Consider the following 25339-nt stretch of genomic DNA (forward strand, 5'->3'; position numbering starts at 1 on the left):
ATCCTGAAGAGAAGCCGGGCTGGGTTTCCTGCAACCATACTACGACACTACATGTCCCTGGTTGTCAAAGCAGTCTTTGACAAACAACAAATGATCTGATTTTATTATTATTATTGAACGACCCTATGCATAATTTAGAGAGATGAACAGTTGTAATTGTGTTGATGAAAGCAAAGTAGGAGGATGCTGGTGAATATGTGCATCCGAAAATTTGAGATTCAAAGTTTACACACTGGACAGGCGTACGATGTGAGGGGGCCAAGTTTCCGGGAGCACATCCATCCATTGCTAGAGCATTCCGAAGAGTTGCTCAAGCCATATAGAAACCAGTACTAGAAGTAACTTACACTCCTGACAAGGCACTACGCTATTTGTTGCCATACAAAATGCGGAACACATCCTTCTCAATGCCTTTGAGCTCTGCGGTTGACGCGCTGTGCGAACACGAAGCGTGTAACTGCCGGAAGCATCTCGTTGCCAACAAAAAAAGCCCCCTTTGCAAATGTCGCAATGTGGCGATGCGGGTACAACAAGTAATTTCCCGACGCACGTCTACTCTGCCCTGCAGCACTGGGGACTACAACAGCTAGGCTATGTGCCTGGTGGCTGATACGCCCACATGTTATAGCTGATAGCTTACGAACATGGATCGCCAGAGACGCATGCCACTTTGTAGCTGGCCGTGGATGTCATATTCGCACTATTTTCTGTGCAACATGTAGGGAGCATAAGCATGGCATTATTGTTCCTCAACAATCCACTATCAGCACGTCGTAGTCGCTTGCCAGATGTTGGGAAGGTCGGACGGGCAAGCCAAAGTAGAACAGTATCGTTGAATCGAAGCAATGGTCGTTTCGTAGTAATCATGCGCAGCAGAACAAGAATGCTGAATGGCTACCAGTGTGCTGGGTAAATGTGAGGTGGCATTTTCTGAATGGGTGGGTTGTGTTGACACGCCACAATAGTGCAAGGTCCCACAATCCCTTGTGTAGCCAGATGTTCGAGAAGCTGTAAAGGCTTGCATTTCTCAAGTTTCGTAATGCTGTCACGTTGAGATTACGAGTCGGTCTGGTACAAGTTTGATTCGACAAAAAAGGATGTGCAGCCTGAATAATTGTGCCCTTGCATTACGTGTGGTATGCAGCCTCATACGCTCGGCAGGACGCGTTCCGTCCCTGTCGCGCATGTGGAAAAAGTGCCGTTTCATTGTTACGGGCAGCTGTGCAGGCTTGTGCAAAAAGCCGCATCGCGAGATGTCAGAGGTGGCTGCAGAATCGAAGGCGTCCAATGTAGCCACCCTCGCTGCTACTTCGGCGTTCATGTACGATGGAGGAGCTGATGTGCTCCCAGAACCAGGGAGACGAGCCGGTCGTCTCCCGCCTTTAGGGTCCTCGGCTGCGCAATCATTGGTGGTGATCTGGTTGCTGGATCGAGGCGTTCCGGTGGCTAAAGAATGCGAGAGTGATGACTTCAGCTTATCGCGAAAGCAGGTGCGTACCCCGGAAACAGCGCACGCATAATGCTAGGGCATATCGACATCGCTGGGACAGAGTATCGAAGTAGGTGGAGCAGTGCTGAGGCAGCGCTACACACGATGGTAGCTACTGCGTGCTCTACATTGCTTGATTTCAATGCGAACGGACCTGTTTGAAGATGATTTATGAAACTGTAAGCGCCATTGCCCAAGTAGGGTCTAGCAGCAAGTATTGGAGATATGGCAACTATATTCCGATATTGTATGATCGTCGTCAATGTTCAATAGCCGGGCGCCATGATGCGCAGCAAGGTCTTAATGTCCTTGTGATAAGATATGATCAGCTAGACTCGCTTGTTAGCGATGATTGTGGCGCCTGTCGATCCGGTTTTCTGTTCCCGTAGCTCCAGGTCAGATCTTGCTTTTGACAGCCGCGAAAGCCTGGAGCCATGCATGAGACGCGAACATGGCGTCGCCAAGTCGCCGCACATGATCGCCATCACTCTCTCGGTCCAAGGCGTCGAATGGTAATCAGCCGCGGCGGATTCTCGCATCTGTCAATGTACGAGGCTGCGATGGCGTCTGCGGGTGGAGTCGAGATCGGTATCGTGAGGCGAGAAGGAACGAATATCCCTGTTGACAAGCATGACAAGGGAGGCACCACTGAACCTTGGAAGAGTGACTCAACAACGCCTGATCCTTCAGAACATCACTTCAGTTTACCTCGGGTACAAGGATGTTTGCAATGAAGCATGTAATTCTAGTACAAATTCAATCCTATACTACAGTTGCTGCCCAACCACGTCGATGCAGCAGACCCAGGAACCCGACCACGCATGACAGCTGGCGTTCGCGCCCTACCTTCTCAGGCTCACAGAACTATATCGTTGCCGCCCAATACCGAGAAGAGATACTTGGTTTGATCGAGGTTTCTAGTTCCTGCGTTGCGTTTTCACCGGAAGCTGCGAGGGCGCAAGGGTGATCCGGTGTATCCACATGCATTCGTCTCGGCTCTATCGATTGTGTTCCACCTCATTAACCCGTGCGTCATCATATACCCCATGAAATACCCCAAGCGCCCGCGCCGGATCATCTTTTCCTGCACCAAAACCCAACAGCGAAAGCAAGCATGTCCAAATGCTCGTAGATGCATCTATCCATGTCGTGAACATGAACCATGCGTGCCATTGCGTTCATTCCATAAGATCTCCCCACTTTTTTCCAAATGCGGATATGAGAGAAAAACCGAGCAAAGCCAAAAGGCTACAAAAGAAACGTAATGACGTGACAGAAATGCTGAACAGCTAGGAGAGAACCGTGGATGCAAGTGTTTGACATAAAGGAAAACCGATGCAGATTGACTTCCACAGCAAGCGGCTGATACCTTGACCCTCTCCATGACTGCCAAAAGAAACCAATGTAAGAATACGCCCCATGAACGATATATGTACAAAAAGAAGCAATTCTTGTCGTGATGACTGCGCTCCAGTGAGCGCACGGTGCGGACGCAAGCGTGTGCGGGGACGACGTGTAGCAAGCCTCTCGAGATGAGTGTCAATGCGCCGCCTCGATGGCGCTCGGGAGCGGCACTGCGATACGCCATCAAGCAGATCACCGTAACTTGAGATTGCTAAGATCACCGCCGGCGCGCGGTAGACGTAGGTCGTTGTACTGAGGGACCAGCGCCGACTTCTTCGAGGAGGTCCATGCAGGAAGTCAACACTGCGCAACGTTAGCAAGGTGCTTGGAGAGCAGACGCGATGTGGTACTGACTCGCTACGATTTCCTCTTCCCATACACCCATTTGGTAGTCGACAAGACCGTGCTTCTCCATGGCGTCGCAATTCTTGACGAGTTGGGTGCCCATCTTCTCAAGAAACTCATAGTCGATCAGCGATTTTGGCGGTTGTGGTCGCTGGCCCGTTGTGGTCATTTCCTGCGTCATGGTCTTCTGCTTTTGCAGTGTAGTGAGCCAGCAGGTGTTGAATTCTTCCCACAACTGCAGACGCTGCTGGTAGTAGGTTTCGTCGTCGCGTACTAGGCCTGCTGCGGTCAACTCAGCTGCTCGCTCGATACTGTGGGCACCGGAGAACTTACCCAGCGTCTCAGCCCAGTGCAATAGCCAGTCGGACATTCTAAAGAGCAGTGTTCCGGCTTCGCTAAGGCGGCCGTCACGTACATGCTCAAATGTCTTCTTGAGCTCGTTCTGGTAGTTTCTGTAGAAGTCGTCGTACTCATTGCCACTGTTTGGCTGGGGCTCGCTGTAGTTGCCCTGGGAGTAGGCCCCTTGAGAGGGCGCCTGATGGGGGTCCGTCATGCCAGCGGCAGAGTAGGCGGGCGCAAGTGCTTCTCGGCCGACCTGGGCTTGCGGTGCTGAATAACCTAACGAAGGATACTGAGAAGGAACGTTTTGCGCCGCGATGGCAGAGGCAGGTGCGCTCGTGGGCCCACTCTCATAGTACTGCGGTTGTGCCACGCCAAAGCCGGTGCTCAGGACCTGTATAGCCGAGTCCCTATTCTGCTGGTACTGTTCCACAGGCTCATACTGCGACGAGGCTTGCGCCGAAGCCTGGGCGCCGGGCACGCTGTACATTATGTTCTGGCCGTAGGGCGAGTACTGCTGGGGTGCACGCTGAGCCTGTTGTTGCTGTTCGGCGGCATAGTCCTGGGTGGCATAGGCTACGGGGGATGCTTGAATCGATGAGCCAAACTGTGCACCTTCACCGTAAGCGTAACCGTAACCCTGAGAGCTGGCGCGACTTCCGGAAGAGGGGACGGAGGTAGGTGGGGCAGGAGCTGTCAAGGGCGGCTGCCTGAAGCGATCGGGTGCGCTTACCACTGGATACGACGCCTGTGGTGGAAGGAGCGTGCCTTGCTGGCTCGCGTAACCTGAGGGAGTATGCCGTGGCCGGCGGTCATTGTCCATCCCAACCAGCCCGCCTTTATACTGCAGACTGAAGGGCGGTTCGAGTGCCCGGTACCCCAAGGGCGAGACTGGCGGCGTCGCGTAATTGGCCAGCTTGCAGGCTTGCGGGATGTAGGTGATGGAGGGCCGGCGCAAGAGGTGGAGAAGCGAGGGCGCAAGTGTCGTCGAGGTATGCGCGGACTGATGGAGAGGTGCGTAAGAGATGCGTCTTTTGGCGGGATGCGTGGAAGGACCAGAAAGAGTTGATGGTTGATGTGGGCCAATGGTGGTAGATGTATGACGTCCGAAATTGGAAGAAGAGATGCTCCAAGGTCCAGATGGTTTGGATATAAACACAGCCCTGACGCGTCGACGAGCGGCCAATGGAGCCCAATGATGCAGGAAAAGAAGCTCGCGCAAGAGCCTCGGCCGGCCACCAGGATATCCTCGCTTTAGCTGCAGGAAGATGACTGCAATGCAATGCTCTGAGGTCCGGGATTGGTCCTCCCGATGCGGTAATGTTGGAGAAAATGTGTGCGTAGTGTGGATCAGCTAAACACGTAGCCACTAGATGACAGCGAAATTGTCCGGTAACTGCAGGCGTGGAGAACCCTGTGAGCGATGGGCTGGTGGTGAGGCGACGCTTATGCGTGAGATGTTTGAAGGGTAGTCCTTGCAAACAGATCAGTGTTCCAACGAGTCGGACGGAGTAGAGGCCGGGCTAGGAGATGGTCTCAAACAATCTAACGTCTGCGTTGCGGTAGCTCAACGGCCTAAACGTACGCTGGCGTTCTTCACGATACAGTGTCTTGGAGCGCACTGGGCGAGCGGGAGTACATGCAGAGACGAATGAAGCGTTCGGTCCGAGACCAGACAGAAAGTGCGACGGATGGTAAATTTGTAATCGCATGCACTTGCCCACGGGTAGAGAAGACAGAAAGGCTCTATTATAAGAGTCGAGAGGAGAGGAGCAATGGCGCCCGTGTGAGCTCGACGTCAGTTCACTTCTGCCGAAGATGCTCACCAGGGTGCATGTGGGGGTGGTGTGGTCGGCGATGCGATGGCAGCCAGGCTGGATGAGGGCAGGAGGAGAGGTGGGCGGGAAGTGATGCAGAGACGCTACATTGGGAGAGCATCGGGCAGTGTGGGAAGCAAAAAGGAAGTAGTTCACAAGCCACGCCGGCGAACAGACTGTAAATGCTTGGACCGGGGTGTTGAAGCTAGAGGAGAAAACAATGGTGGGTACCTGAGAAGTGGGTGTGGCTGCAGGTCGGGCGAGCGAGGGCTGACGAGTAAGACGACTCCATGAGCTCTGAATGACAGCGACCATGCGAAGTCTCCGATTTCCGATATGGCCAGGGCGGGGCTAGCGATACCCTGTCTGCCATGGTAACGGATCGCCCATGGTGGATCTGCAGGCGTCTGGGCAGCCACACTGCAGGGCATCGTCGCGTTTGCTCTGCGTGACCACCACTGGATGCAGCCGGGACGACGACAATGTCAGCGGCACAATGACAAAAGCCAGCAACTTCATCGTGGCCTCTCTTCCGTCTCTCCTCGGCGCAACCAGATGGCGTTTCCCGCCTCGCGGCTCCACAGCGGCCAAATGTCGCAGGTCGCTGGCCCAGGAACTCCTCCTCTCACCCAGCTGGTCTTGGCAGCAGGACAGTGACCACGCGACGCATGGCATTTGTCCGCCAGTACGCGTGAAGAGCTTGATGACAAAGGGGCCCGGCGCACTGTGGGAAGACTAACCTCGACGAGCGCGTTTCCGACCTGTTTCACGCAACAGGGCGTTGTTCGGTTCATGAAGCGCGCCTGCGTCGTCTCCTGCTGCCAAATCACCAAACCGATGTCGAACCTGGATAGCCTCATGGTCGGCAGTGTCTCGTGTAGGTAGGTGCTGACAGGTGTGAGAGAAAGTTTAGGGGCTATCTCGGGCTCCAAACTCGATCTGTCCTTTCATCTCTGCAACGATGCAAGTTCCCGTCCACGGGCAGGGGTCTCTCGCCTGTGGTCGATCTTGCCTTAGGCCACTTCACCCATCAGCCTCACTCGTCGATCCTGATCCTGCGAATAGGGACCTTCCCTTTCAGAATCATCGACTGGCGCAACCCATCCATACTCAAGCCGCGACCTCGCGATATCTTCTCCACGCTGCGACTCCTCGAATCTTACGTCTGCGGTACAGTGGGGCTAGCGCCATCTCGGTCGCTCCTGCCGGCAAACCTCACTGGTTCTTGCCGTGAACCTTCCGTCATCTCCTCAACACGGCACACTGCAAAACACTGACCACCGCCCGTTTATTCCAGGCTAAGAGGGCGCCTTACACTGTCACTGACACTTGAATTGCACGCTCTGGCGCGCCACACGCCTCGCGCGCTCCTGTGCCCGGACCGTCTCACCATGAATGTCCGTCCACGTGCCCTCGGAAGATTGCAGCCTTCTGGAAGCTCAGCGAAGGTGCACAGCATGGCTTTGCAGGACACAGCCATCGCGTCACGAAACCATTGTCGTTCAACTTGCCCACTTTCGTGCGATCACAGCCCAGACGAGTGCGTCATTCGGCACGGATGGCGATCATCAAGTGGCCCTGGCTGCCGCATCAACCTCCACCACCGCGCTTCGTGAAATGATCAAGGACCATGGCGAACATGCTTCGAGAAGGTTTCACTTTGTTCGACAAACGCTTGACTCGTTCCCAGCTGCAACCACCAGGGAAAGTCTCGGGCAAGTGCCGTGGTGCACCGTTTGCGCGTCTCGCGGGACACGCGACAAGGAGGTCAAACAAGGAGCTCCCATCACCAACGGAGATCCAAACGGCAGCCTTCTTTCTAGCGTAAATCTCCTCATATATGCCTTCAGCTACGTAACGTTTTTCTGCGACATGATCCGGAGCGACCGAGACGCAAATGCGAGCGGACATAGCACAGACGTTCAGGTTAAAAGATCATTGGCCGCCCTATGACCACGTCTAAAATAGAACATCTTGAAACGAGTCAGGGAGGATCTTCACACCTCTTCGCTCACTATCTTCCGGCCATCCCATCACTTTGGTTCCATGTGCCACCGGCAATAATGACTGGAGTGACTTTCTGTCGCTGTTACAGGACTTGCAATGCAAATCTTGACCGTCTTAAGGCACTTGTCGAAAAGCAGTCATAAACGCGAGTCCGAGTCCGAGCGCAAACACAAGCAAATCAACAATATCTCAAAGATCGCATCAATACTAAGTGCTGGTGGTGGCGCAGCCATTCATGCAATGAATATTCTCTTCATCTTAGTTAGACAGCTGTCAGAAGCTGCCAGGAACGGACCGAGAAAGCAATAACAACCAGCAGCGCGGGCAAGGTTGTGCCAGGATGCTTGCTTGAGATGATACTGAACCGGGACAGAAGCACTGTGAGCAGGGCAGACCAGCACAAGGTTCAAGGCCTTACGCGTCCTGGAGTCAAGGACACAATTGATCGAGAGGCATTGCCCTGTACGGGTAACGCCGCCAGAGATGAGGATCGTATACGCACATGGCTGTCTAGGTTTGCGACGTTGACATTCAGGGCAAGATCTGGGCATCTTTCCACGTGTTGTGCCTGTAGCACCCTGTTCCATGCACACCGGTACGGAGCATTAAAAGCGCTTTTAATGCGGACAGTGTAAGGCCGACACCACCTGCGCAGAGATGGACGACGAGATCGAAGAAAATCCTAAAGGTCGCTTCTTGAAATGTCTCATCGTACATTCACCTATGCTAAATCTGCATATGACCAGCGATACAAGCACAAAACATACAGAAGTAGCCTCTTATCGCTTGACCCAGGTGGGCATCTTACGTGCCTTGACGTGGCCTGGCTTCTTCCTCTCCACCTTCCTTGGATCGCGTGTTATGGTTCCAGCTAAGAAGCAGTCAGCAATTGGGTCCGGCATGCGCAGGCGAGACATGTTTGGGATCATCCAGGGTTATTTGGCAGCGTTTTGAGGCGTGGGTAGACAAGGGCATGTGTCAGACACAAGGGCTGCATTGACAATGCCTACGGAACGACAGAAAAAGCAAAGCTGGGTTGAAAAAACCCACGGACAAAGAAAATATTGACTTACCTCGTCGTAGCGCAGGCTTCAGCGCCGGCTCATGGACCAGCAAAGATTTCGCTACGGCCAGGGTCATTGCTTCCGCCTGACCAGTCAGGCCACCACCCTGCACCAAAGCAAAGACGTTGTACTTGTCAAGACGCTGGGTAGCCTTGAGTGCCCACACAGCGCTCTCGCGGTGGTGTAGCCTTCCAAAGAACTCCGAGAGGGACTTGCCGTTGACCAGTACCTCACCTTCACCTTCTACCAACCATGCCACAGCAGAAGATGTCTTTCTCCGCCCGACACCCTTGGCACGTCCAAGCTCATCAATCACGCCAGGCTTCGGGACAATGTCACCAGGCTGGTTAGGCTTCTTGTACCGTAGCATTGCCTGCACAACCTCATCGGGCATGAGGGAGGGGTGAATGCAGTTCAGTCTCCGCAATATTTGCAACATCCTGTGATAACGCGCCGTCTTTACTGGTTCGTTGGTCATGATGCGGTACTGCTCGATTGTCTTCCACGCCACTTTGGGTGCTTCGGCGGGCGGTATGACGGGTAGTGTAGCGACCTTTCGAAGGAGAGCAGAGAGGGAGAGGAAGTCGTCGGTGAACGTAGGCTTTGCGCTGAAGTAGGAGGGCGATGCTGGGACAACACGCAGTGCCCCGAGGTTGATCTTTTTGTCGCTCTTTCCTGCGCCACCGCCGGTGCTCTCAAAGTCGATCTCGGGTGCCGCTGTGAATGGCTCACGTAGCTCTTCCTCTGTGACCTCTGCACGCCGTGCGGTCGTTGTCGAGATGCATCGCCGCGTTGTGGGCTGAAAGCTCCGCTGAGCATATCGAATCGTCCGTTCGCATTGAGGTCGTGGTCGGCTTCCCAGGGCATCGACCGCCCTCCATAGACTCCGTGAGATCTCCCTGCTTGCCATTGCACCTCTGATGGATGGGGAATGCGCCGTGGTAGCGCTCTCAAAGGACTGCCACCTGCCGTAAACTGACGACGAGCGCTGCACGAGCCACATGCAAATGCTTAGCGCCTAGGCTGAAATTATGGTGGACTGTGCACAGCAGATTTCCTACTGCCCCGCAGCCCAACCAGCCTTTTTTCTTCATCAACACCTGCTTCCACACACTGATTGTTCTGCTCAACCACGGTTAACTCTACAATCATGTCTTTCGGAAAGCTCTACAGTTACTCGGTACGTTGCCGCACCCACAAACGCGAAACTGCACTGCAATGAGTCCTAACAGCAAGCCAACAGGGTAACCCGCGTACCACCTCTCTCCTGGCCGTCGCGAAGGAGAATGGTCTCGACATCGAGTTCGTCGACACCGAGCCTGCCAAGGGTGTCTCTGAGGACTACCTGAAGCTCAACAAGCTCGGCAAGGTCCCTACATTCGAGGGCGCTGACGGCTTTGTCCTCTCTGAGTGCATCGCCATCGCTGTCTACCGTAAGTGCTACCCCGCCTGTTTGCTCCTTCCTGCGTAATATGATGTCGAATGTTATCATTCAGTTATCCCTGTCTGAAAACTATTGTTGAAAACTTACTATTCTGATTTGCGTCCACAATCATCCCTCCGTTCGTCCAGACTTTGCTGGTGACTCAGAGCTGACCGATTGCAGTTGCCTCCCAGAACGAGAAGACCAGCCTTCTCGGCAAGACCAAGCAGGACTACGCCACCATCTTGCGATGGATGTCCTTCGCCAACACTGAGGTCCTCTCTCCTCTCGGTGGCTGGTTCCGCCCCATCCTCGGCCGCGACCCTTACAACAAGAAGAACGTCGACGAGTCACAGAAGGCCGCTCTCAAGGCTGTCCACGTCATTGAGGAGCACCTTCTTACACACACCTACCTTGTTGGTGAGCGTCTGACTCTTGCCGACATCTTCGCTGCCAGCATCCTTGCCCGTGGCTTCCAGTACTTCTTCGACAAGCAGTGGCGCGACTCCAACCCCAACACTACCCGTTGGTACGAGACCGTCTACAACCAGTCCAGCTACTCTGCTGTTGCCCCCAAGCTTGAGTTCATCTCCGAGGCGTTGAAGAACGTTGCACCAAAGAAGGAGGGTGGCGAGAAGAAGAAGGAGCAGCCCAAGGCCGCCCCTAAGCCCAAGCAAGAGGAGGCTGAGGAGGAGGAGGCCCCACCTGCCCCCAAGCCCAAGCACCCTCTCGAGGCCCTTCCCAGGGCTACATTCGTTCTTGACGACTGGAAGCGCAAGTACTCTAACGAGGAGACTCGTGAGGTTGCCCTCCCCTGGTTCTGGGAGAACGCCAACTTCGAGGAGTACTCCATCTACAAGGTTGACTACAAGTACAACGATGAGTTGACCATGACCTTCATGACCGCCAACTTAATTGGTAAGTTGACTTGTCCTGGTTGCAAATGATCTACTTGCTAATTTATTCAGGTGGTTTCTTCACCCGTCTCGAGGCCAGCCGCAAGTACCTCTTCGGCTGCTGCTCCGTATACGGAGTAACCAACGACTCCGTTGTCACCGGTGCGTTCGTCGTCCGTGGCCAGGAGGCTCTCCCCGCCTTCGACGTCGCTCCCGATGTCGAGAGCTACGAGTTCACCAAGCTCGACCCCACCAAGCCCGAGGACAAGGAGTTCGTCAACGACCAGTGGTCGTGGGACAAGCCCATCGAGGTCAACGGTAAGACCTACGAGTGGGCCGACGGCAAGGTGTTCAAGTAAACGCTTCGCTTTCTTTCTGAAGTGGTTGCTTTGATTTATGATGCGGATGATTTACGAACTAGCATGGGTAGGGATAGGATGACGGATGAGGATTCATGAGATCACGCTGGGCAGCCCTTGGTGGATCAGCGATACTGCCATGGCCCGTTAGAGGCTCAAAATGCTGCACAAGAAGTTCATGATACCCAACACATATTTTTGCCTTCATGCTGTGATGCCCTTTGTGCGTCTACTTTGCTGTCTCGTATGCTAGACCAACATGCATGTGACGTCTTCTTCCACACAGGTGCCTTGTTGATTGCGCACTCAACAAGAGCTGGGAAATTGGTCTACCATGACACTGCGTTGCCTAGAAGCTGTCAGGTGTTCGCCAAACCCCAGATCTGGGCTCGGCCTGGGCGGGGCCAACAACAGTCGTGGCTTATCGAACCGAGCCTATCATTGGTTGAGAGGCGGACAAGGGAAGTAGCTCTAGCCAACCGCCGAAGCCGTCGAGAGCAAAGGCTGGACAAGACAGACGGCGCAGGCGGCACGCATAAGGGGACATGCATGGCCTTTGATCCTCGAGTCCTCGATTTCCATTCTCTCGATCTCTGCGACCACAGGCGCCGAAAGTTGCGGTGCTGCAGCGGTACTAATACGGTGACATTTCGCATCGCAGCGCACAGCCGCGCTGCAGCTGCTACATCCGATCGGGGCAAATCTCCTACCTTGGAAGGAACAAGCAGCGCATTCGTTCTGTCGTCATACCTGCAACAACAAACCGAGATCGCGTGCACACTTTTTCTTTCTTGTCGCGCAAGGAGAGAAAGATCTGGAGACGGGACCCGAAGACTAAGGCGACGCAATCGTTGCTCAGGGAAGTCCGGCCTCCTGCGTCGACTGTTGGTGGATCGGAATCCGGACGAACGAAGGAACGGACAGCCACATCATCTGTCGTTCACGCTGTGTAACGTAACGACTTGCGCTACGGGGACCTGAGAGCTCTAGCGACGAGAGGAGAGAGTTGTTCGCCTTTTAAAGAATTGTTGCTGCTGCGCCAAAGGGGAATAGATATTGTTGCTTTCTCTAGGCCCCAACGGCAAATCGTGAGAAGAACACGTGAGATTGGACTGCGGAAGTGGCTTTGTTAAAGAGCGGGGATATTGGACGTCTCGTAGCTGAGATAAGTTTCCTGCGATCGTTGCTTTGGGGATTGCAGGTCTACGTACGAGGTTGCGAAAAGACGAGACTGGAAACATCTGACAAGAGAGCTGGAAGAAAGGAAGAGCAGGAACGACAAGGGGATGAAAGAGGATAGTGGAAGAGTGGTGAGGAGGTCTTCTGGAAATGCAGGGGAACCTGCGATTCAAGTGATTTGTTTGGTAAGTGGTGGCTGTGTTTGTGGCTACTGATGTGTCTAGGTGCATAGTCATGTACTTTACATGGGATGTCGCAATTTATACAGCATGACGGCCACTTATCTATCTCGCCATCAAAGCTAATACTAACAGGGCTCTGGAGGTGGACCAAGCGAAGACAATGTCACAGGCTTCCTCGTCCGATCGACCGCAACGAACTGGGCTAAGAATTCCGTCATAGCTGTAGATGCAGGCTCCCATCTTGCATCAATAACCCGAATACTTGGGAGGGATTTTCCACTCGTCTCTGACCCAGATCCACCATTACCGACCTCGCGGGCTAACAACGGCAATGGAAATGTAATTGACATACATACTGAGTCGCCGTCACCAGGCACCGCGCATGTCTCACTCTCCGATGATGACTCTGGGGCTGAGACACCTGATTCTGAGCACGAATTACCAGTTACGATCACCACACTGCAAAAAGGTGCATTCGCGGGTTTGCCTTTTCCTCATCAGAGCGCTAGAGCAAATGCGCTTCATGTTGTTAGGGAGCATATTTCGACATACCTCATCACCCATCCACATCTGGACCATGTGTCAGGCTTCGTCATCAATACAGCAGCTTTCCATAATACATCACGACCAAAGCGACTAGCAGCGCTGCCGTTCACTGTCAACGCCATCAAGAACCACATCTTTAATAACATCATTTGGCCTAATCTTACTGACGAAGATGGAGGGGTGGGCCTTGTGACGTTCCAGCGGCTTGCAGAAGGCGGTAACATTGCCCTGGGTGAAGGAAGTTCAAGAGGGTACATCGAGGTGTGTGATGGTCTTGGGGTCAAAGGCTTCAAAGTAAGTCATGGTCACTGCATGCAAGGACCGGGCCATGTACACCGCGGATCAAACGCCAACCTACTGGAGACATCAAGTTTACAGCACTCAAATACTTCTCAACCGTACGGACTATCAGACGGCCAAGAAGGTCGCTCAATGAGCTTCTCTGTAGCAACGCAAAGCGCACCCGGCACTCCCGGTTTTAACAGCAGCACAGAGGCCGGTCGACGAGCCAGCGGAGTTACAGTCTCCCAGCCCCAGCAACCGCCATCCCAAGATCACTGTGTGATCGATTCAACCGCCTACTTTATCCGCGCAGAATCCACTCTCACGACCCCGAAACGCGAAATCCTTATTTTCGGAGATGTTGAACCAGATTCTCTTTCTCTTTCGCCTCGCACACACCAGATCTGGAGCGAAGCAGCTCCCAAGATCGCCGCCGGTATACTGAAAGGCATATTTATAGAGGTTTCTTATACGAATGCTCAAGCTGATGCTGTCTTGTTCGGGCACCTAGCCCCACGCCACCTCCTCGAGGAACTTAGTAGCTTCGCCGAGATGGTAAAAGACAGTAAGAAGAAATACGAGCGCGAAAAAGAAGAGATGCGTCTGCAGAAGAAGAAAAAGCGAAAGCGAACCAGTGGCGGTGCAAACAATGCACTCCAACTCGACAGCCTCACCTCAGGCGAGAACGGTCGGAAAGCAAAAATGGGTGGTTATCTGGGCGGAGTGGGCAAAGGAATTGATTCCCCAATCTCGACGACGAACTACCATTCGCAGACTGATGACGAGGTTATGAGTGATCTTCCGCCTTCGAGAGGAGATACAGGGACGAATACTCCAATTCCCTTCCCTCCTCCACTTCAGCATCATCAGTCTTTACATTGCAACCAAATACAGGAACAGGGACAGGAACATCAAAATGGCACGGCCGAACCACAGCACTCCCACCCTTCAGCCCCAGCGGCACTCGGTCTCTCATCAGTCTCAGCGGATCATAACCGCGCCATACTATCTGCTGCTTTTGACGCTCCACTCAAAGGTGTCAAAATTGTCATTATCCATGTCAAGGATTCTTTCATGGATGGGCCGTTGGTTGGGGAACAGATATTGAGAGAGTTGAGAGAGGGGGAAGAGGTTTTGCAAGAGGCTGGAAAGGGTTTGGGATGCCAATTTGAGGTCAGTGCTGCGGGTGAGAGTTATTGGTTCTAGAGAGTGCTGGTTTTGTAAACGTAAGGGTTGGATGGTGGAGTTGAAGCAAACTGGTTTGGCGTCTTAGGTACAGGCCTTGGCTTTCTTCTGGACTTTAAAATGAATCATGGGGTACGATAGGTGGGGTTAGGGTGGCATTCTGAGTATATGGGTTCAAGTGAGTTGGGCTTCCAGGTGGCTGAATATTACGAAGGAGCTTGTTCCATTTAGATTGTATCCTCGTGCGGCAACAGCTACCTCATAGGTATTTGCTGTACCTCATAACAGAACACTCCTGGAATAATGCAAGTGTATACCTCTAGGATATCTTCTCTAGGAAGAAAGTAAGACATAGAGAATTATGATATGCAATTGTGTTTAACCAACGCTAGACTGACCTGTCGCATGCTCTTCCCTCTTCTACCCTACACACTTTTCTATCTCTCATGTACCGCCGGACTAGAAATGATCGGAGATTGTGTCGTATTGAACTCAGAGCAAAACTTGTCCAAAAGGTGCTCGTCGTGTCATAAGTTTATAGGCTAAGAAATTGAAAGGCTGTGTATACTTCGAGGCAAGTTATATCACATAGCCTATAGAAGATGAGCTCCCTCGTAGGCAATCACCTCCCTGAGGTACTGTAAGATGTCATGTGACAAGACATCTTTTCCATTCTTCGTGGACACTCAATTCCCCTGCCGTCCTAACCTCCATTCTATACCATACTCAACAACTCGATTGATGATCAAGAGCACACCCTGGCGCATTAAAGTCAGCCTGATCCTCGAATCACTTGAATGTCTCTATCACGGTCTCATGAACGTACCGGTATACCAATAAACCACCATCCTGCAATCCACATCGCATTATCCATAGTATAAAACACTCCCACACATCCTGCAGCCCAAATATCAATAGTCGCACAGCTCATAATTCCTCTCGTCAGAGGTAAGAAGCGGTTACACGCTCGTGGACGGTGCCACAGGAAGTGGGTGAGGGCATGAAGGAGAATGTTTGCCTGTTGCGATTAGCTACCTAAGTAGGTGGCTTGCACCCGTAAAGAGATAGGCAGTGACTCACAGGAATGAACACCGTAGTGATATAAATGATGTTAAGCTCATGTACGTTGAGTCCTCCGATAGTCATAACTGCACTGAATGCATAGCCTACCACGACGCCAGTAGCAATCCAGTAATACAGCAAATGATGCCTCCAGGATGATACTCTCCCAGTCTCTACGTTTGTATTCGGTTGCTGCATTGCAGATCCTCGACGTGCAGTCATGTGGCGTAAGAAGGAGGGCATATTGAGGTGGTGTGTAAATTAAGAAGTACACGAATGCGAAAACGTTGCAAACCCGCCAAAATTCAGATGATGATGCGGAGTAATCACTCGGAAAAGCTAGTGACCGCATTACACCTCTTTCGAGGACTGCATCTGCATCTGATTTGCTGTTTGCTGACCAGCGGACCTTTCCGTCATCGTTTCGTCCCTGAACCGGGCTGAGTAAGAGGTTACCGTGGTACTATCTGAGTTTACTACAAGTACTTTCAATGCACGACATCCCCTCAATCAGAGTATAAGCTTCGTACTCACATTAATTTTCCATATTCACATTATTGCTGAAATTCATGCGGAGCGTGTGGCACATGATGGGACTGAAGCGCGAGTTGAGTATAAGCAGCGAGAAGTTACTTGCGCAATCAAAGACTTGTAGTGTAGCTAAGAATGTCAATTATATGTGTATTATGTAAGATTATCACTTCGTATGCTTTGTTAATAATCATTAATCACTCTCCATGCCTCCATCATCAGCGATCTAGTATGGCGTGTCAGCCTTTCTGATCGCCTCCCAATCCGTCGCAGTTTGGCCTGATGTTGCACCAGGAACGTCGTGTTGATGATGGCCATGAATAGCAGGATTACCATCCGTTCCGCCAATGCCAGTGCCGTAGCGCTCGGTGTTCATAGGCAAACCGGTGTGTGGCTCGGTGACCGTGTTGTTATGGTCCAGGTCGGAGACGGGATGCGCGCCGTACACACCCTTTCGAGTTTCGCTAGAAGGTATGTTAGAAATGTTTGATTGACGAGGATGGTAGATAGGACCTTACCGGTCGCCAGAGATCATACTTGGGTCACCGATCGGACCATCCACACCAATGTGTTCCTTCTTTCCTATGGAGCCATACGGATCAGTCTGGTGCTGCTGGTGCTCCATAGCTTCACGCGCGGGATGGCCCTTGGGTGGGTCCTTGTGCAAGAGGTGCTTGCCCTTCCAGCGTGGCGAGTCTGGGTTATCATCGCTGTAGTCCCTGGAGTGCCTGGGGCTGTAGTCTCGAGACTGGCGTGGTGAAGACTCAGGGCTAGCAGAAGACTTCTCTTTCTTGGACTTGTCACGGTGCAAGAATCCAAGAAGACCACCCTTCTTCTTCTCCTCGCCTTCATTCTCCTTTCCAAGCTCTTTCTCGCGCTGATGTTGCTCCTTGATCAGGCGTGCCTGCTCCTTCTCATGTTCTTTAGCCAGACGATGTTCGTCCTTCTCGTGAGCTGCAAGAGCCTTGTCGTGCTTGTGGACTTCTTTGTCATGCTTGTGCTGTTCCTTGTCAAGCCTATGTTGTTCCTTCTCTTTTTCGTGAGCAATCTTCTTGAGGCGCTCTTCGGCTTCGCGCTCGTCTTGGTTCTGAGAGTTGACGTAGGCTGCGCCGCCCAACCCTGCTGCACCCACAGCGCCACCTAGAACAGCAGCGTTGCGCTTGTCGTGATTCTCATTTGTGGCATTAGCCCCCCACGGTTGAATCGTAGGGTCTTGAGCATGCGTGTTGTGTGGTGCGATGGTACCTGAGGTAGGGTATGATGCATCCGTGGCTGTCTCATGCATGGGATAAGAAGACTGCGTCGCGCCTTGAACTGGGTATGCAGGCTGATCGGAAGACGCAAAGTCTTGTTTTTGACGAAGAGGAAGTTGAGTTGTGTTATCGTTATGCTTGGATCCTGCATAAGCTCCGGCTCCTAATCCAGCGGCTGCAAGGCCTGCTCCACCCAGAGCAGCGTTCCTATTGATGTGGTCGTTAGGGTCAGTGCGATTCACATTGCTTTGAGTAGTAGGGTCGTTGTAGTCGTATTGAGTCCTTGATGAGATGGGGTTGGGAGCACGTGCGCTGGTAGCGGTAGGGTCGTATCTCTGGTCTGGCATAGAAGCTTCAGGTTGTGTCATCCTGTGATCGCCATATGCATTGATAGCTTCATATGCTCGCTGTGTCATGCTCTGGTTGCCATGGATATTTGTAGCTTCGTTTGCTCCTGGCCGTGTGATATTGTGATCCCGATACGCATTTGTGGCTTCGTATGCTCCGTAACCGGCGGCGCCTGCACCTCCGACAACAGCAGCATCACGGCCATAGTGATGTCCACTTTGTTGACCAGCCTTTTCGTCAACCTTGGGATCCAGGCGGTTCAGTGTGTCTGACTGGTGCGGTCCGACTGTGGTGTGTCCCTTTTGCTTTGATGGGTCAGGTTTGACTCTTGGATCCATGATATTAGCAATGTTGCTGTCGTGCGGCCCGATCGTTCGCGAAGCAGGGTCCTCAGCCGTGGGTCCAACGTTGTGGTGTATCTGTTTACTAGGATCTGGTTGAACCCTAGGGTCCATGATATTTGCAGCATTGCTGGAGTGAGGTCCGATAGTGTTTGAAGCTGGTCCACTGTCGGTATTGTCACGATTAGCAGCGTAGAGGCCACCAGCAGCAGCAGCTCCGGCTCCAGCTAGGCCCGCATCACGACCATAATGGTGCTCAGGGTGCCTCTCTGGAACTGCGGTGGCGGCAGGTGCCTGACCAAGATTACTTGATGGCTGCTGAGCAGTTGTGTCTGAAATTGGCGCAGGAGCTCCTGTCGCGCCATAAAAGTTATCATGTCCTACAGGTTGAGCAGTTGAGGTGCCTGCGGTAGGAAGAGGCTTTGAGAAGTTTGAAGTTGGTTGAGGAGCAACGACACCGGATCCAGTACTGGAAGTATAAGAGGGGCCTTCAGGAGGCACGGCAGTGCCAGCGCTAGGAGTATCATTTCGGTTGAGGGCGTGGTGCATCCCGCCGGCTGCTGCGGCACCTGTGCCAAGTACTGCAGCATCACGACCATAGTGATGCTGTGAGCCAGCTGTCTGAGACGGATCATGGGAGACTGGAGGTCCAGAGATAGTTGAGCCGGCGCTAGGGGCTGCCTCAGTCTTGGCCTGTGGATCGAACCTCTGCTCGTCGAACTTTTGCTCCTCTAGCCTGGACTTATCACCCAAAACGCGAGGGTCGAGTACTTTACTACTGTATGGGCTGGACTCCTCGTAAAGAGGCTGACTACTACCAACGTCCTGGGCATCGTGCTTCTTTGAAGCTGCATGAGCGCCCAAACCCACGGCGCCAGCACCGAGGCCTCCGGCAATTGCAGCGTCGCGGCCATAGTTGTGGTCATCAGCTGATTTTGGCCGAGGCTCTTCGAGTGTTCCCGTATGTCTAAGCTCGTGAGGCTCGCTTGTAGACGTAGTGTCCACAGAAGACTGAACGTGAGATGGATCCAATGTAGACGTAGGCTCTACATTCGATAGGTTTCCACTTGGTTCGGTGGAAACGGGTTGAATGACAGGAGCGTAATTGAGGAACGTTTTCTCGTCACTCGGTGTTGCGATATATTCGCCAGGAACGTGTCTATGCGACTCAAGTCGGGGATTTAGAGGTCGCTCACCGGTGCCTGACATCCCAGTCGTGGGAGTAGCAGCAATCGAAGAATGTGTAGTTCCAGATGGGTTGATGTCCTGAGCTCCATACTCGTGTCTCTGGGTAGACGGCGGAAGGTCAGAAGATCTCGAAGCAGCAACAGTCGCGGCAGCCAGAGCCTCGGGATGGTAATCAGATGTCGACTGGCTTGGGATATTGCCTGTCTGGGTATTCGTCGTAGCAGCAGCTGGCGGAACATCTCCATATGTAGCCTGGCGAGTCTCGAGACCTCGATCCTGAACATCTCTCTCTTCTGACCGTGACAGTGTCTTGGAGGCGCCAATGGCAGTGGCAGCCGCTGCTGCTCCAGCCAGTCCTTCGCGTCCATAGTTGTCACGAACAGGACTCTCGCTATTATGTATACCAACCTGCTTCTCTTTTGTGCCTGGCTCACGCTCGCTGATTCCCTTGCTATGGACGGGCGAAATGTGTTCAGTCTGATGACGAGTGGAAGCGGGATCGTCATGAGGTTTTGTAACAACACCTCCAGCGAGAGGGAAAGATCGATCAGTATCCGCGGTGTAGCTCTCCTGTCGCAGAGTGTTCTCATAAGGTTGGTGCTCTGTGGTATAAGCAGGGTTAGAGCCTAATGGCCCACTGCCAGTTATGCCGGATTCTGCACACAGTCAATATATACGCGTCAAATAGTAGATTCAATCTACGTACGAGAATGTGTCTGGCCAGGGTTTACGCCCCTTCCTTCAGTCAAGCCAGCAGTTCCAGGATCTCCACCTCCAACTACTTGGTCTTGACTCAGCTCCTGAGTAGGCATGTGCGTCGGCATGGCAGCATGTCCCTGATTCGCTCCCGCGCCAAATCCGATTACGCCGCTCTTGATGCTCGCAACGCTCGGTTCTTGGGCATGACCATGAGGATAGGCATCAGGGCGATGTGCACCTTCCGCAGCTGTGCCTGCATTCCCAAGTGGCTGCGAAGTCGTGGCGTGGTCTTGGGTCCTGCTGGGGTCGTATTGAGCGCCAGTTGCAGCTGTACTGGTAGTTCCAATGGGTGCATCTGTACCGACTTGCGCAGGTCTTCCGTGAGCATCATGTGCGTGGAGGCCGGCTGAACCGCTTGGCTGGGCTAGCTCTGTGTATGGGGCCCCACTGGTGGTCTTGATCTCGTATATTGGCTGTCCTGTATGTCCCGCAGTTGTATTCCGACCCTCGTTTCCGGCGCTCATCTGGTCGTAGATTGGGTGTTGCTGACTGGGATTGATATTAGCACAAGTCACAGTTGAAAGAGGGAAGCTCAAACCCGTCAGCAGTGGACGACGATGTCTGCGCATCGTGGGCGACAGTGTCATCTTTCTTGTGTCCGTGAAGGACGCTCTTGATCTTCTCCATGTCGTTGCTGATTAACTGCGATGATGCACACTGCAGCGGGAGGATGAGCTTGGAAGGCTCTAGTTGTATTCAAGGATCAGCTCAAGCGCGGTGCTAGAGTATGAGAAAGCAGGGCACAGCTCGTGAACTACACGACATGATGGCGTTTGTTGTAGCTAGGCAGCTTGACGCCGATGAGGTCATACAGATGGGGTAGCTGCAGGAGCTAGACGGCCGCCTTCCAATAGAACGGCCAGCTGCCGCGTTCCAGCCACGAACAGCCACGCCTTATGCCCATTGCAGCGGTTCGACCTGTCTACGGTGCAGTGTGAAGGTGTTGATGTAGCCAAAGCAAGTTGTTTGACATGCGGGGCAGCGTCATCCTGGTAAGCGATCACTTCGATTCGAGCCATGAGCCTCCGATTGAGGCTTCGGAGGATCCTCGGCAGACACACACGTGCGAGGATGACTAAGGTAGCCCCCTCCATGGATTGGCAATGCTGCTCCATCCGGCATCATTGATTGACCACTGGGTGTATTTGATATCAAGACAGTCAATTTGCGTTGGCGGTGTGTACAAATATAGGGATGACTTCACCGATCGCGTCCCACACAAAAGTTACCCCACACTGTGTTGCGCAATTTCCGAGCACCTGACCATGACCCATTGAGGTAGGCCGGATGCAGGCACGCGGCGAGTGGACGGACGTGGGTGGGACGTCAGATCTTGACAGAAGTTTTGGCGGCAAAGGGTTCCAGTAGAGCGTCTAGGATGGGTCGTCTAGACAGACCCCAAGTTGCGCCGCGTATTGCTCGAATACGCTGCCGATGCCATCTGGAAGCTCGGCATGCAGTACCTCAACGCACCATCCCAACCACCTTCCGCAACCTGCGCTGCCACTATCCGACAGTCAGCGAATGAGGCCTGAGATTGCGCGAATTACGACGGTGGCAAGCCATGGATGCCACTCCCAACGGCAGTTCACCCTCCAACAGCTTAGCGCTCACCCACCAGCAGTCTGGCCCACCTTTGCACCTTTCGCTAGGAAACCCTCGGCCGACTGAACCCAGTTGCTTCACGCCGTCTGTTGCGCTTTTCGCGCCTGCTTCCATTCTAGAAAACTTCTACCGCCAGGCATGCATGCAGCAACCTAGTTTCTCAATAGCTGACCCCCCTTCGCTCGTCGGTTCAGCGTCGTAGCGAGCCTCCGTCACTCCCAAGCCCAACATCGCGTTATTACAGTGCAGGCCGCGACCAAGCTTTGCACTTCTCCGCGTTTTCTTCTAGCCTGGCTGCGCGTTTCATCCGCCGCATCGCTGCCCATATACAACCCACCATCTTCCCCAGTGCACAGTGCCTGACCACTGGAGCGTCCCACCGCAGTTTCGGATACTCCATCTTTCGCCCAGCACTCGACCAGGGCTAGCTCAACTGCAGCGTCTGTGCCCCGACCCACTCCCTAATCAGCCTCACCCTGCTGCCGACATCATACCGGACCATCCTTCCGAGTGCCCTCTTCCTTCTTCTCCAACAACACTTTCACACTCCGTCAACATTCACACCATCACTCACACACGCCTACTTTAATCTTCCTCGCTATTCCTGTGCTGGCTTACACGTTCCGGTTCAACTATACTCTTCGCCCACAATGCCTGGCCACCTTCGCACTCGCTTAAAGCGCGTTCTTACTGCTGGCTCACACAAGAATGCAAAACCAGAGGAGCCAGAATCTGATTTCTACAAGCCTGGCGAGAAGATGCCTCCGCTAAAATACCGTCGCGCCGTCGATCCCGAACACAAGAAGAAACTCGAGGAATTCAGCTTTTCGACAGCATGGCGCCGGCACAGCAACGCCTCGCTGTATTCACCCATGGGTAGCAGGCTACCGAGCCGTAGGAGTAGTTTCAGGAGACGCAGCCGCAGTCGTAGTATGCACCGAAGTCGGAGAGGAAGCTGCTCTTCAGACTACGATGCTGAAGAGTGGGTAGACAGCGGCATCGGAGCGAGCATCGCTGGTGACGACAGGCCCGCAAATATCAAAGAGGCCTCCGACGACGAAGGCGACGTGCTCAATGGTGTGTTTTATCTTACGTATATATGACCGATCTTTTACTGACGTGCCTAGTCGGCCTCTCTCGCAATCCAACCGAAGACCCTCGTGACGCTCGTCGACAAGCCGCTCGCCGCTCCAGTTCCGTTCAGCTAACATCGAGACCCGCCACTGGCTCCGACCGCACTCGTAATCCCTCACAACCCTTTTCAGCTGAAGAACTCGAGATCGCGCTACAAAAATCACACCTCGAGGCCACAAAAGAGGAGTCGGATAAGAGTGCCAACGAGAGTCCTTTTGAGGACTTTGACGACCCAAGCCCCTTTCTCAGACCGCGTGGTGGATCCATTTACGTACCATACAATGGTCAGGGCACACCTCCAAAGCTGCCTTTCTGGGGCACTGCGTACCCCTCATGTGACGACGCGCCCTCCGCTGGCCATTTCTCGAGACGGCCATCCGTTTTCCTTGCTTCTGAGGATGGATGTTGCACACCGCAGTACGATCGCCGTGAATCGTTCTTCGTGCCAATGGATGCTCCAGGCCTAACGCAAGCACGTCGAACTTCCGTCTTCGTACCCGCTGACGACGAGTGTGTATGTCCTCCACCAGCTGCCGAAGCACCGAAACGCAAACCCCAGCCTTGTGCTCCATGTGATGCCATTGCCGCAATCCTCGCAAGGCCCGATTGATTTTCCTCTCTGCATTAGCGTTCATTTCACTGTCGATATTCGATTCATTCGGTCTGTACATATTGTCCATTGCATTTCTCTGGCGTTATCTCCATGTAAGAACCCTCTGATTGGTTCCATGTCTGCAAGCCAGGATTTGGCCTTTTCCTTTACGGGCTGGGATTACTTCATAGACTACATTGTCAATGGTTTTTCGTTCTTCATATCACATAACGAAATCTTCTACGGTCTCTGTCTCATCACATTTTTCTTACTACTCTTGAGCTCCGTCTCGTGTATATGTGCGATTACAAATGCACTCATAATACTCGAATAATTGATAATTCACGAGTTCACCACATGGCTGCGCATTCAACAAACCTTCAAACCATGATTGCTGCGGCGGCAGTACGTGTTCAACGTTTAGTGCACCTGCGGTCTTCGGAGCCGCCCACCCACGCGCACATCCCATCCCAGCGATCATCGCCAACCAACTACAATTCATATGCAATGCATCGTCACTCGCTGAGCCTCACTCTAACAATCCCAGTCTCAGCATGCGAGAGAAAAAAGGACAACTCCCCAATGGCCATCAGACACAACAGATTCTCCTTGCAGAACACGCGTCGCATTGCGTCGTCGCGTCTTCTCCTTTACCGACAAATGGCGCGCGCGTGCGCGTGTGCGCGATTGATCAGCACGTTGTTCCTTTTCCCTTTGGCTGTGTCCCAGCGCGGCGGTAGGCACGTACTCCACCATATGCATTGCTGTTCAACACGTGAGATTTTTTCCGCGGTGTCTGCCGCTTGCTCTTCGCATCGACGCGCACTCGGCCCTTTTCCATGCGTCGTTTTCGTGGGGTTGAGAGGTCGGTTCGGATGTTCAAAGCTTGCACACGTTATGCTAAAGACTATGCTTGATGCGTATAGTGTAGTATAGTACAGTACAGTATAATCCTAGACATGCACCAAATCCCGATATAGGTTTTTGGTTTGTGGAAGATCTGTACCACCAGTAGAAAACCGCCCGTTGAAGAAACCTACGATCCGGCTTTTTTCTGAAAATGTCACGCCATGAATGCAGTTGTGCGGTCGGAATGAACAGTTGCCGATACTTTCCGCTCATTGAGACACACGGAACAGGATACCCCTTGACGCAATCTCTATTCGCGGGGCATTGGTTGGGGCTTTTCTTCCCATTCCATCATCCCGTCTATGGTGCGGAACAAATAGCGGGCGGATGGGAGAATGGAGGGGCAGCACAGAGCACTCCGCACGCGTAGGTAGGGCGGGATACCATTTACGTATAGGCCTTAGTCTCAATTTTGCCTCTCTCTGTTCGCTTGTTGGTGCGGTCAGTTCTGCCCCCACCCCGCGCTTGCTCACGACTCGGCGGACTGGGCAGATCATAGCTTCATGTAATGATATGCTCGGCGGCATCGCGGAACACGGACGTCATTACGTAGATGGACTTGGCTCTTGTGTCCGCTACGCCAACCGGTTTACTTACTTCTTGCGAGTTGTGCATTGTATGCTTGAGGCGAACTCACGATTCATGTCTAGGGCATATTGCGCATAGCATGAGTTATGCGGGTTGTACGTGCGAGTTAGTGATTAGTGATTCTTTTTGTTGGGACCCCAATTCGGATAGAGCGGGTGGGATGAGCGGGTGTGGGAATAAGGATTGAGGGAGGACATAAGGATGATGGGGTGATGTAGGATGTAAGACATGTGTGTAGTTGGGTTGGATTGTGCCACCGGGAGAATGTCATTATGTAGCGTATGAGTGAACGAAGGCTTGGGTTACCTTCTTTGGTCTGCAAGGTACCTAGAGAGAAAGCCACGATACGACATGAAGATCGACTTGTACGCCTTGCTGCTTTGCAATGCATACGGGGCATCTTCGTGGTCGAAAAGAGCTGGAGTATCATGTGGAAATGAGTGAATGTTTCCTAGGTAGTACGAATGCATTGATACATGGCTAATAGTATAGGCGTGGTTGAGACATACAGC

At 53.0% G+C, this 25339-nt stretch overlaps 9 protein-coding genes across 9 annotated transcripts; 4 read left to right on the plus strand and 5 right to left on the minus strand.

Annotated features, from left to right (window-relative positions):
* Positions 1–1253: 1253 nt before the first annotated feature.
* CC77DRAFT_1073423 (hypothetical protein) lies at positions 1254–2472 on the plus strand (the record flags this gene model as incomplete). The annotated part of the gene is made up of 2 exons (XM_018529185.1): positions 1254–1490; positions 1906–2472. The coding sequence occupies 2 exons, from the start codon at positions 1254–1256 to the stop codon at positions 2221–2223; spliced, it is 555 nt and encodes a 184-aa protein (XP_018383937.1). The 3' UTR covers positions 2224–2472.
* A 460-nt stretch (positions 2473–2932) lies between these two features.
* CC77DRAFT_198774 (hypothetical protein) lies at positions 2933–4750 on the minus strand. The gene is made up of 3 exons (XM_018530577.1): positions 3572–4750; positions 3248–3520; positions 2933–3196 (listed from the first exon to the last, which is right to left on the minus strand). The coding sequence occupies exons 1-3, from the start codon at positions 4398–4400 to the stop codon at positions 3111–3113; spliced, it is 1188 nt and encodes a 395-aa protein (XP_018383938.1). The 5' UTR covers positions 4401–4750; the 3' UTR covers positions 2933–3110.
* On the minus strand, positions 4751–5809 carry CC77DRAFT_198530 (hypothetical protein). Its single transcript, XM_018530575.1, has one exon. The coding sequence runs from the start codon at positions 5707–5709 to the stop codon at positions 5101–5103; it is 609 nt and encodes a 202-aa protein (XP_018383939.1). The 5' UTR covers positions 5710–5809; the 3' UTR covers positions 4751–5100.
* A 713-nt stretch (positions 5810–6522) lies between these two features.
* Positions 6523–7678, plus strand: CC77DRAFT_198541 (hypothetical protein). The gene has a single exon (XM_018530576.1). It carries the CDS (start codon positions 6790–6792, stop codon positions 7345–7347), a length of 558 nt encoding a protein of 185 aa, XP_018383940.1. The 5' UTR covers positions 6523–6789; the 3' UTR covers positions 7348–7678.
* A 502-nt stretch (positions 7679–8180) lies between these two features.
* On the minus strand, positions 8181–9375 carry CC77DRAFT_1032621 (hypothetical protein; the record flags this gene model as incomplete). The annotated part of the gene is made up of 2 exons (XM_018526754.1): positions 8181–8272; positions 8475–9375. 2 exons carry the CDS (start codon positions 9373–9375, stop codon positions 8181–8183), a joined length of 993 nt encoding a protein of 330 aa, XP_018383941.1.
* A 240-nt stretch (positions 9376–9615) lies between these two features.
* Positions 9616–14538, plus strand: CC77DRAFT_1063175 (EF1G-domain-containing protein; the record flags this gene model as incomplete). Its single annotated transcript, XM_018528606.1, has 5 exons — positions 9616–9645; positions 9709–9898; positions 10072–10806; positions 10857–11131; positions 12637–14538. The coding sequence occupies 5 exons, from the start codon at positions 9616–9618 to the stop codon at positions 14536–14538; spliced, it is 3132 nt and encodes a 1043-aa protein (XP_018383942.1).
* Positions 14539–15120: 582 nt separating this feature from the next.
* Positions 15121–16106, minus strand: CC77DRAFT_198520 (hypothetical protein). Its single transcript, XM_018530574.1, has 3 exons — positions 15598–16106; positions 15344–15535; positions 15121–15275 (listed from the first exon to the last, which is right to left on the minus strand). Exons 1-3 carry the CDS (start codon positions 15820–15822, stop codon positions 15204–15206), a joined length of 489 nt encoding a protein of 162 aa, XP_018383943.1. The 5' UTR covers positions 15823–16106; the 3' UTR covers positions 15121–15203.
* A 128-nt stretch (positions 16107–16234) lies between these two features.
* Positions 16235–20640, minus strand: CC77DRAFT_1041903 (hypothetical protein). Its single transcript, XM_018527250.1, has 4 exons — positions 20538–20640; positions 19947–20488; positions 16629–19896; positions 16235–16574 (listed from the first exon to the last, which is right to left on the minus strand). Exons 1-4 carry the CDS (start codon positions 20624–20626, stop codon positions 16337–16339), a joined length of 4137 nt encoding a protein of 1378 aa, XP_018383944.1. The 5' UTR covers positions 20627–20640; the 3' UTR covers positions 16235–16336.
* A 1390-nt stretch (positions 20641–22030) lies between these two features.
* Positions 22031–23488, plus strand: CC77DRAFT_198866 (hypothetical protein). Its single transcript, XM_018530578.1, has 2 exons — positions 22031–22681; positions 22732–23488. Exons 1-2 carry the CDS (start codon positions 22255–22257, stop codon positions 23346–23348), a joined length of 1044 nt encoding a protein of 347 aa, XP_018383945.1. The 5' UTR covers positions 22031–22254; the 3' UTR covers positions 23349–23488.
* The last annotated feature ends 1851 nt before the right edge of the window (positions 23489–25339 follow it).

The sequence above is a fragment of the Alternaria alternata genome (genome assembly GCF_001642055.1).
Source record: "Alternaria alternata strain SRC1lrK2f unplaced genomic scaffold CC77scaffold_15, whole genome shotgun sequence".
NCBI lineage: Eukaryota > Fungi > Ascomycota > Dothideomycetes > Pleosporales > Pleosporaceae > Alternaria > Alternaria alternata.

What these genes read in the sequence shown, in the direction of transcription:
- CC77DRAFT_198541 (XM_018530576.1), top strand. Translation starts at nt 6,790, where the DNA reads ATGTCCGTCCACGTGCCCTCGGAAGATTGCAGCCTTCTGGAAGCTCAG.
- CC77DRAFT_198520 (XM_018530574.1), bottom strand. Translation starts at nt 15,822, where the DNA reads ATGCCCTCCTTCTTACGCCACATGACTGCACGTCGAGGATCTGCAATG. An exon ending in TCACTACGGTGTTCATTCCT is followed by an intron (nt 15,536 to 15,597) that starts GTGAGTCACTGC and finishes TAATCGCAACAG; the next exon opens with GCAAACATTCTCCTTCATGC. An exon ending in GGTGGTTTATTGGTATACCG is followed by an intron (nt 15,276 to 15,343) that starts GTACGTTCATGA and finishes TTAATGCGCCAG; the next exon opens with GGTGTGCTCTTGATCATCAA.
- CC77DRAFT_198866 (XM_018530578.1), top strand. Translation starts at nt 22,255, where the DNA reads ATGCCTGGCCACCTTCGCACTCGCTTAAAGCGCGTTCTTACTGCTGGC. An exon ending in CGAAGGCGACGTGCTCAATG is followed by an intron (nt 22,682 to 22,731) that starts GTGTGTTTTATC and finishes TGACGTGCCTAG; the next exon opens with TCGGCCTCTCTCGCAATCCA.
- CC77DRAFT_198774 (XM_018530577.1), bottom strand. Translation starts at nt 4,400, where the DNA reads ATGGACAATGACCGCCGGCCACGGCATACTCCCTCAGGTTACGCGAGC. An exon ending in GCACTGGGCTGAGACGCTGG is followed by an intron (nt 3,521 to 3,571) that starts GTAAGTTCTCCG and finishes AGTTGACCGCAG; the next exon opens with CAGGCCTAGTACGCGACGAC. An exon ending in GGAAGAGGAAATCGTAGCGA is followed by an intron (nt 3,197 to 3,247) that starts GTCAGTACCACA and finishes AACGTTGCGCAG; the next exon opens with TGTTGACTTCCTGCATGGAC.
- CC77DRAFT_1041903 (XM_018527250.1), bottom strand. Translation starts at nt 20,626, where the DNA reads ATGGAGAAGATCAAGAGCGTCCTTCACGGACACAAGAAAGATGACACT. An exon ending in CCCTGGCCAGACACATTCTC is followed by an intron (nt 19,897 to 19,946) that starts GTACGTAGATTG and finishes GACTGTGTGCAG; the next exon opens with AATCCGGCATAACTGGCAGT. An exon ending in AGTATGATCTCTGGCGACCG is followed by an intron (nt 16,575 to 16,628) that starts GTAAGGTCCTAT and finishes CATACCTTCTAG; the next exon opens with CGAAACTCGAAAGGGTGTGT.
- CC77DRAFT_198530 (XM_018530575.1), bottom strand. Translation starts at nt 5,709, where the DNA reads ATGGTCGCTGTCATTCAGAGCTCATGGAGTCGTCTTACTCGTCAGCCC.